Source organism: Pecten maximus, chromosome 18 (genome assembly GCF_902652985.1).
Source record: "Pecten maximus chromosome 18, xPecMax1.1, whole genome shotgun sequence".
Taxonomy (NCBI): Eukaryota; Metazoa; Mollusca; class Bivalvia; order Pectinida; family Pectinidae; genus Pecten; species Pecten maximus.
In genome coordinates this window covers 1969929-1980611 of record NC_047032.1, presented here as the reverse complement: position 1 = coordinate 1980611, position 10683 = coordinate 1969929, and the positions used below count along the sequence as shown (strand labels likewise).

Genomic DNA, 10683 nt, shown 5'->3' with positions numbered 1-10683 from the left:
ATAGGCAATTAAAAGTACGTGCGCGTGCTAGATGCATGGTGGAATGGATTTTCTTAAAGGAGTTAAATAAATCAACATGTCCTAATTTTCAAAATACATGTACTCATTAAGCATATAACTATGCATACGGTGTACTTTACGTGTGAACACTGGTGTCAACCGAGGACAATAGAGGTTTGTCAATGTCGGTAATAATAACCAGGTATTATTTGGATATACTGACCGGGACTCTTGTGTATTTAGAGTGGGACTCTTGTGTATTTAGAGTGGGACTCTTGGGTATTTAGAGTGGGACTCTTGGGTATTTAGAGTGGGACTCTTGGGTATTTAGAGCGGGACTCTTGGGTATTTAGAGCGGGACTCTTGTGTATTTAGAGTGGGACTCTTGTGTATTTAGAGTGGGACTCTTGGGTTTTAGACCGGGACTCTTGGGTATTTAGAGGGGGACTCTTGGGTTTTAGACCGGGACTCTTGGGTTTTAGACCGGAACTCTTGGGTTTTAGTGGAATACTTGGGTATTTAGAGCGGGACTCTTTGGTATTTAGAGAGGGACTGTTGGGTTTTAGACCGGGATACTTCGGCGTCCGTGGTAAGTCCTTGCCCTTCCGTTAACAATTATTGATTCATCATGGTTGAGATTGACTTGGAAAAGCAAATGGCTGACCGGTGGCCATTTTGAATTTTGACAGCGGAAGTTTGTTATCGCTATTTCTTGAAAAGTATTGGCAGGATATTTCTCAACGTTCACGTTTAGGTTCTCCTTTGTCCCTAGTTGTACCCATTAAACATTTGGTCTGACTGAGGGAAAAATGACTGACAGGCAGCCATCTTGGATTTTGACAGTTGATGCTCTTCTTAGATGTGTCCTAGACTTCGTATGTAGGTTCTCCGTGTTATCAAATAGGGGAAGAGGGGAAAAGAAGGGAACGAAGGAACGAAAAGAAGAATGAAAAAAAAATTGGGGAAGAGTATAGGTAAGTCTTTCATAGAACTGATAAAGATCATTTGTATGATTTCCTGTTTTGATATGTATTTTTTAAGGTCGCCATCCTGAGTGAGTCACAGCATTGTGATGTAGTCGAGTGGCTGGTTCTTCTCCACAAGACATCAAAGAGGGCTCTTGGCGCCCGGAATATAATGAACTTTACCGGTTAAATATAAGACTTAAACTTTCTCTGCGTTTCTTTCCCGTTTTCCTTTACTTATCCAATACCATGGAAATCCTACATATTATATCTGATAGGCGTCTAAAAGAACTTCATGTGAACAAGAAAATAGCGATAACAAACTTTAACTGCCAAAATCAAAGATGGCCACCTGGAAGCCATTTTTTTCTAATCAGTCTCCAAAATCAATATGCACAACTAGACATCTAGGTGAACCAGCATACACGATTAAGATAGATCCATAAAGAATTTTCTGAGAAATAGTGATAATTGAAAAACTTCAACCGTTTAAATTCAAAATGGCCTCCTGTGGGCTATTTGTTATGCCGTCCGTCCGTTGTCCGTCAAATTTTGCTTTAAATCGTTACTAGTCATAAAAAAGGCCCGAATGAATTTTGACTTAATTTGGTAATAAAATTCCTTTGGGAAGGGGAACAAATTCTGCATACATTGTAAATAGTGACTCTTGTGCTGGAGAGTTGGGCCTAATAGGGGAAATAGAAGTTGCTCTTTTCGTCGCTTCTAGTCATGAACGAGTGAATGGATTGCAACCAAATTTTGTCAGAATAAATCTTGTGGGAGGGAAACAAATTATGCATAAATGGTTACTCTTAGCCCTCCGGGACCTGAGGGGTGGGGCCCAATAGGGGAAATAGAGGTAATTCCTATGAAAATCGCTACTACTCGTGTACAACTGAATGGATTTTGTCCAGATGTCTGCAGAAGTATCCTTGGAGGAAGTTGGCCAAATTTTGCATATGTAGGGCCCAAAATTGGAAAGAGGTATTTCCTTTGAAACGCTACTAGTCAGGAAAGACTTAATCGTTTTACCAATTGGTCAGAAGCATCACTGGGTGAAGTTGAACAAATTTTGCATTTTTTTTTTGCTTTTTGTGTAAAGGGTCCCAGTAGGGGAAATATATAGGGAATTCTTTGAAGCCTTTCTTCTTCTGTAGAAATGTAGAGGTTTTTTTGTAGCGATCACTACAATATCCAAGTGAGCGATACAGACCCCATGGGCCTCTCGTTTTCGATCATTCTAAAAAAAATTCAATATGCCGCACAACTAAGGACACATTCTAAGGGAGTCCTATATAATATTATGACTGGGAAACAAGGATTGTTACGACGGACGACGGATGACGGAAGGACGGATGACGGACGAATGCTCTACATATCACCATGTTGATGGTGTGCTGAAAATATGAAAAACAAACAAACAAACACACAAACACACAAACGACGACGATGACGATGGCGACGACGACGAAATACACGCAAAAACCCAGTTGGTGTTCTAAAACCCTACACTAAATAATATAGCACTATTGTTTGGACGCAAAATTATATGGGTATCGATCTTTGTGTGCATGTTTTTTCGCTAAAATTATGTTTGGTTTTATCAGTTTTAATCATAATTCAAGTCGAAATAATTTATCCATAAAAAAGCATTATCATAATTCAAGTCGAAATAATTTATCCTTAAAAAATAATACAATATATATATATTGTTTATTTTATATAGTACTCTTATTTACCGAAAAGAAAACACACAAGTTCGAAATGTTGGCTACGAGATTCAAACAGTAACAAGAATTCCCGAAATAGTCGAATGTATTTGAAATGTGATTTGGGTAAAAGGCACCGCGGGGGATAAACTGTTCAGTGACGTCACTCTGACACGAAAACACGAACAAATCATTCAAGAGAGGGACGCATTTTGTTCCCACGTGTGTGCCAATTGTTTAAAGGAAGATGTTAGCAACAAGATATTCAATCATTTCATCTCTGTCTTTATCACGTGATCACGAACCACTATCACGTGATCACGAATCGCACACCAATATATAGTTTACAGCCTACGTGCTGGCATCGTGGTTCTTTCTTGGAAAAGAAGGCTCCCATTTGGATTGGGGTCTGGTTTTAGTAGAAAATACGGTTTAAAGTGGAGGCCGCGGTGGCGGAGTGGTTCCGACATTTTTTTATCACTAGCCCTCCATCCCTGGGTTGCGAGTTCGAAACCCACGTGGGGCAGTTGCCTGGTACTGACCATAGGCCGGTTGGAGTAATTTCGCTGCAAGTGCTCCAAACACACATACTTTGATGATTGCTTGAATCAAAGATGAAAATAACATTCATTACCATAGAGTGCATATCCCACATCACTCCATACTGTAGATTGAAAATTCCTTACTTTTTTAATTAATTAATTTAATTAATATGCATTGCAATCGTCACATAATCATAAAATACACATCCCACATCACTCCATCATACAATACACATCCCACATCACCCCATCATAAAATACACATCCCACATCACCCCATCATACAATACACATCCCACATCACCCCATCATAAAATACACATCCCACATCACTCCATCATACAATACACATCCCACATCACCCCATACTTTAGGCTGAAAATTCTAACATTAAACATAAATTATCTGTAATACTTTAACATTTACTAGTGTATCAGAATGGACAGCATGAAGTATATAGTTTTGATGGGTAAGTTCGTAGAAAGGAGGACTAATATTTGAATGATTGGAGTCCCAAAAAGTGAAAAATTACTGTGAAAATATGTACAACCAACATGGGAGACAGGGTCGTATATATATACAACTGGTTGACAATCTATCATTATGGGCATACTACATATATTACGCTTCCCATATTAGTTTATGAGGGAGGGGGTGGGGGTTGGGGTGGTACATGTTTATGAGGGAGGGGGTGGGGGGTGGGGTGGTATCAAGTGGCAGCGGGGGGCATTTCTGTCTTACTATTTTTTTTTTGACAATTTATGAAACCAAATTAATATGCATTGTAATCGTCTAATCAATCGCCCTGGCAGCACCTATTTCATATAATAGATTGTGTAATTGATTGTGATAGCGACGATCTCGATAGCGATAAGAATAGACATGTAGTTTTAAAATAAACTTTGGACTTTAAACAATCGGGTAACGTTTGTAATAGGATTTCTACATCTAGGATCTAAAACGAACACCAGCTACATATTGAGTCTCTGTTTCTCTTTGATTAACTTTATTGACAAAATACAAATGACAAATGCAATAAAACGTGTAAAATCACGGCACAGCGTTAATTAAGAAATACATGTTGTGCGGGCTAATAATGTATTATAATGGTATTTTACAGATATGTTTTTGAGACGACCCCTCTAAGAACCGGAAATAGAATGGATGAATCATAGGAATGCCCGGATATAATCATATGGCAATATGGCGCAGAGGATGTAGGACCGTGTGGTTGTGAGGGATATAGCAGACCAAACATGTGTTTCATGCGCCGTACATAGTTCTAAATAATCGTCTTGTGTTCTTTGGAGTTAAACTTAACGCTGTGGAAAATGTCGACTGTGAAAGTGAAGGTTGCTGTGCGGGTTCGCCCTATGAACAGACGGGGTAAGTGTGTTGTGTTCCTAACTCTGGATAACATTACGATGTTAGGCTGGCTTCAAAGTCATGCATTATAAATTAATGTGGGATATCTCAAGACTTACGGGACATGTCGGACCATCTATATCACTGTCCTACTAATTCTGTAAAGCTTTACTGCAGAGAAATGAGTTGTTACTTGCTATTTTTGGTCTATGTCGTATTGTCATTGGAATACACACGCTGTCGAAGAAATTTGACAGGTGCCCGTCGATATAGCAGCCGATTTGTTAGCCTAGCAGAATAGTGGGACTTTAAACAACACGTGTTTAACACTCCTGGACCGTCACAGAAACAGCTCCGGTTAAAATATACTGAATGATATTCAATTAAACATTATAGTTTTCAATTATTTTAATTTCTAATGCAAGATATTTGTCTTGTCATATTAAATAAAGTTTGATGTTTTTGCTGCAGGTCTACTGTAGTTATCATGTTTTCTAAAATTGGTTCGGTTTAAGAATCAGACCACAGTGTTTGTAATTAATTATTTCTTTGTGGTCATAATTAAAAAAAGATAAACATTTAAAATTTTTCACACACATATACATACACACCACAACATTGTGTATCAATGGGGCTATAGACATATATTTCATTCATGGCACGTACTAATACTTGTTATCTTTGATTGGCATTGTTTCAGTTGATCAGTTTCTATTTATAAATAAACAAATAATCAAGGCACACTATACATAATCTTAGGGAGTGAAGAGGGTGAAAAAAGGGAGAGAACTCTGTCAATTTATAGGGTATCAATGAATGCTTTAAAATTTTGTATTTGCCAATGTAGATGACAGAACCATATGAACCCAGATGAAAATTCTGTGTCAATAAATATTATCATCTTAATTATGGGATGTTGCAGTCATTGTTTGGACTCGGATATTTGAGTCAGGTCGACATGAATTGTTTGGGACTGTAGGACTTGCATCAACGATATATATATATATATAATCATTACTGCAGCACTCACCACAAAACTTTGGAAAATGCTGTACAGGACTTTCCTGAAAAAATCTTCAGAAAATTAACTGAAATTATATGTACAATACAACAAATTGATGTTATTACCAAATCAAACCCAGGTGTTAAAATGTAGCCGATGTTGTCAGTTGGGCTTCAATACACTAAGATAGTTTATAGGATGATTATAATCAAAATCATACTGATTAGTCAGTGTTTTTAACTTTTTTGAAAAAATCAATTAGAGTCCTGTTGACTTATCAGACAAAGTCTGTAGTACCTGTCTAAATGGGTCTCTTCATAATGGATTCATTAAACATTTACGATTGGATTGGAGCTCTGTGAACTCCCAAGAAAAAAGAATTCTAAAGTAGTAGACACAGAAAGTGGAATATTTAAGTTGTAGATATGGGAAGCCATTTGGGTTAGTGCCGAATCAAGCTGAAGGGGGCCCATAATAGATTGGTGAGGGGTGGGTACTGGTGGTGACCAGGTATTTGACAATGCTAAAGTTTCATAAGATATTAATGTCTTGTTTAATTTTTCTGCTGAACTTTGACGATTATTTTAACAAATTGTTATTTTGTCTAGTTATATTTAAACAAATAAAGCTGGACTGACATATTTTTGATACATAATTTGTTGACGGTAATAGAGTACATTCCTATTATTCACTCAACAATATATTGAAATATTCTGTATTATATAGTATATGATTCCTGTATAATGTTTGAAAGAAACACTAGTAGAGTTAGATGTGCTGGTTACATGTATACTCTGGGAGGAGACGGAGGCTGGAACCTTTGTTATGTCTGACAGATGATCAATGCTCAGTGCTGGTACTGCCATTCGAGTGTAGCCATCTAGTTCTAACAGACTCTGGTGTAGGATATATGGCATTTATTGGATATTTAAAAAATATTTTGCATATTATATAAAATGGTTTGGCACAAAATGATACACATCTCTTATCAAGAGATATCTTTATAAATATATAAAGCTTTCTATCAGATATTAAACAAATTTCACACATGTTCAGCTGGCCATGGATGGTCCTGTTAAGAACCTATGATTTTAACATGTTGATCAGACAAGATTCATTGGTTGGGAAGTATTTCAAGATCTTGTCAATACATATACATGCTTTACCTGAATAGATAATAATGTGAAGCTAGTACAACAATATGATTTATTTTGCATTTGATTAAGCAATATTTATGAATTATATTTTGAGCTGAAATTATCTCCTGTAAAAAAGAACATCATGTGGAAGTATCAAGAAGGACTGAAAATCTTAATTATACCTTGTAATATTTCTGATTATACCTTGAAATACATGATTACTGATGAGGTCAGTATATAGGTCATCATAGGTCAGTATATAGGTCATCATAGGTCAGTATATAGGTAATCATAGGTCAGTATATAAGTTACTATAGGTCAGTATATAGGTAATCATAGGTCAGTATATAAGTTACTATAGGTCAGTATATAGGTCACCATAGGTCAGTATATAGGTCACCATAGGTCAGTATATAAGTTACTATAGGTCAGTATATAGGTCACCATAGCAGAGGTGCCAACCCTTCCTCTTTTGGCGTAATCCTTACGATTTTAAGGTATAAAATACGCCTTCCGCTTTTTCATGACTTTTGTACGATTTTATAAAAAAAAATCGAAATGTTTCCTAAATCCGGAATTCTGATGTCCGTTTCCACTAGATCTGTTAGAATCCGCGCTCTCGATCTCCTGTGCGTTTGTCACCATTAGTATTATTTATACATCATTTTCAAGCATATGAACGATCATGAATGGTCTTCCCAAGTTTATCAAAATGGCGGAAAAACGTAGTCTGACAGCTGAAGACGAAACCGTAAAATCAGTAACACCAAAGAAAAAAGTTAAGTCGCAATGGGACCAGAGATTTAAATCTGAATACAAGGAGCGTTTTCCTTTTATTGTTCAATCCGATCGGGATGAATATACTGCAAGATGTGTTACTTGCAATTGTGATTTTAGCATTGCACACGGTGGGGAAAATGACATCATACATACGAAGCACTGAAATCACAGACAGACTATATCAAGGTAAAACTAAATAAAATTAACATTTCTTATTTTTTTAAACATATATTTGAGTTATTTTCCCAAACCAAATTATCTGAATTGTGTGCTGCTTATGCCCAGAATGCATTTCCGGACACTTGAAACCCGTCAGCGTCTGGGGGCCTCGTCGGCCCCCACACCCCCTGAAATATTTTTTTTCTCGCTCCGCTCGAAAACCTTCCTCTTTTCAATTAATCATTGTTGGCACCTCTGCCATAGGTCAGTATAGAATATGATTAACTGTGTATTATGTAGATAATGTGTAACAATTTGAAAAAAAAGTTATAGAAGAAATAATGTTGTACATAAATTTGAGAAAGATTAAGATAGTGAAACCTGTTCAATCAGAGACTTCTCCCTTGAAAATTGCTGGTTCCGGTAGCAGACCGTAGTAGCTGGGCCATGGGTGTTATATCTTTATGCCCATGCCACAGAATTGGGGTGGGGTGTGGTGGGGGTAGCATATAGTGTTCCCCATGTCTGTCCTGTCCCATCCTGTCCCGTCCCTTCCCATTCCTTCCTATCCTGTCCCATCCCGTCCCTTCCCGTTCCTGTCCCATCCCGTCCTTTCCTGTCCCACCCTGTCCCACCCCGTCCATTCCTGTCGCTTCCCGTCCCGATGCAATGTAACTAGCTAATCTCAGGAACACCTGATGCTATCCTCACCAAACTTGTGTTTTGGAATGTCGAGTGGCAGCGGGAGCATTTATGTCTTACAGGCATTTTCTAGTCATGTAATAGATTTGGTTTGGTTTGTTTGTTTTTGTTTAACGTCCTATTAACAGCCAGGGTCATTTAAGGACGTGCCAGGTTTTGGAGGTGGAGGAAAGCCGGAGTACCCGGAGAAAAATCACCGGCCTACGGTCAGTACCTTGCAACTGCCCCACGTAGGTTTCGAACTCGCAACCCAGAGGTGGAGGGCTAGTGTTAAAGTGTCGGGACACCTTAACCACTCGGCCACCGCGGCCCCGAGGTGGAGGGCTAGTGATAAAGTGTCGGGACACCTTAACCACTCGGCCACCGCGGCCCCGAGGTGGAGGGTTAGTGTTAAAGTGTCGGGACACCTTAACCACTTGGACACCGCGGCCCCAAGGTGGAGGGCTAGTGTTTAAGTGTCGGGGCACCTTAACCACTTGGCCACCGTGGCCCCGAGGTGGAGGGCTAGTGTTATAGTGTCGGGACACCTTAACCACTCGGCCATCGCGGCCCCGAGGTGGAGGGCTAGTGTTAAAGTGTCGGGACACCTTAACCACTCGGCCACCGCGGCCCCGAGGTGGAGGGTTAGTGTTAAAGTGTCGGGACACCTTAACCACTCGGCCACCGCGGGACACCTTAACCACTCGGCCACCGCGGCCCCGAGGTGGAGGGTTAGTGTTAAAGTGTCGGGACACCTTAACCACTCGGCCACCGCGGCCCCGAGGTGGAGGGTTAGTGTTAAAGTGTCGGGACACCTTAACCACTCGGCCACCGCGGCCCCGAGGTGGAGGGTTAGTGTTAAAGTGTCGGGACACCTTAACCACTCGGCCACCGCGGCCCCGTGGTGGAGGGTTAGTGTTAAAGTGTCGGGACACCTTAACCACTTTGCCACTGTGGCCCCTAGCAATAGATATCTCTTTTGATAAATGGTTATATAGAAACAATCTTCAGTAGAACTGGTATAGTCATTTTGTACTGAACAATGTAAGTCTTCAAATTTTTTCATAAAACAATATTTGTATTGGTTTGAGATTTCCATTGTCCAGTCTCAAACCTACACCCACACAAAGCTGTCTTTCTGTTATCATGAAAGTGATGTTTAATTTAGAAAGGTGTAAAATTTGTATTTACGTGGGTCAATTTTGTGGTTAGAATCACAATTATGTGAGATTTGTGTGGTAGTATAGGAAAAACATGTTTTTACACAATTTTCACTTCTTTTTAACAATTGCAGCTGTGATTTAGTTTATAGATATTTAAATGTATATATATATATATAAGTATTAGACCTTTATCCTGCTATGTGTACATCTGTGTAAGACGTTCAACATATCCACCTATTTTTCAAAAATGGCCAAACGATTGTACACTGCTATTCCTAATGACATTGTCACTTTTCGGTTATAAGCATCTAAACCACACTAATGTCAAATTGCCTGTCATTTAGCCCCCCACTTACCCTTTCAAGTATTTCAAGTAGACACACTTAACGATTCCTATCTGATGTATGGAAGTATGCAGTAGTATATATATATACATAGGAAGTATTTGTTGTAAGCGGGCAGCTTTTACATAAGCTGTAAACATGCTTTGATTGTAAACAAGTGTTGTTTACTCTGTAATATGAACCTTAACTACACATTTGTATACTTTTCAAATCAGGTATTTTTTATTGAGTTATGTATTGTCTGTGTACTGCACTAGAATGTGTACTTATGACATTATTTTTCTAGTTTCAATGCCGGTATATATTGTTCAGTGAGATTTTCTATGTTGTAAAAGATTTCAATTTGTATCTTTTTTCTGTTGGACAGCATATATCTCACTTTGAAAACCCTGTATATATATATCTCTCTTCCCAACTGAGAAAAGTAAAATTCCTTTATTTCTAAACAGTTATAAAACAAGTTATATAAAAATGTCTAATTTCTCGTGTCCTGAAGTGATAATGCAGGGATCTTAATTACGTATCCCTCATAAGGATGTGACCATCAATATTTTGAAAGGTCATCAAAGATTTAGGAAGTAGGATGGAGTGGTAAAGGTCATCAGAGGTTAGGAAGTGGTAGTTAGGATGGAGTGGTAAAGGTCATCAGAGGTTAGGAAGTGGTAGTTAGGATGGAGTGGTAAAGGTCATCAGAGGTTAGGAAGTGGTAGTTAGGATGGAGTGGTAAAGGTCACCAGAGGTTAGGAAGTGGTAGTTAGGATGGAGTGGTAAAGGTCATCAGAGGTTAGGAAGTGGTAGTTAGGATGGAGTGGTAAAGGTCATAAGAGGTTAGG

At 38.7% G+C, this 10683-nt stretch overlaps 1 protein-coding gene across 1 annotated transcript in view; it reads left to right on the top strand.

Annotated features, from left to right (window-relative positions):
• The first annotated feature begins 4432 nt into the window (after positions 1-4432).
• Positions 4433-10683, top strand: part of LOC117317035 (kinesin-like protein KIF13B) — a 416447-nt gene continuing 410196 nt past the window's right edge. The window contains exon 1 of the mRNA XM_033871817.1: positions 4433-4602. Coding sequence (XP_033727708.1) covers positions 4548-4602 — 55 coding nt within the window. The 5' untranslated portion in view covers positions 4433-4547. The remainder of the gene's footprint in view (positions 4603-10683) is intronic.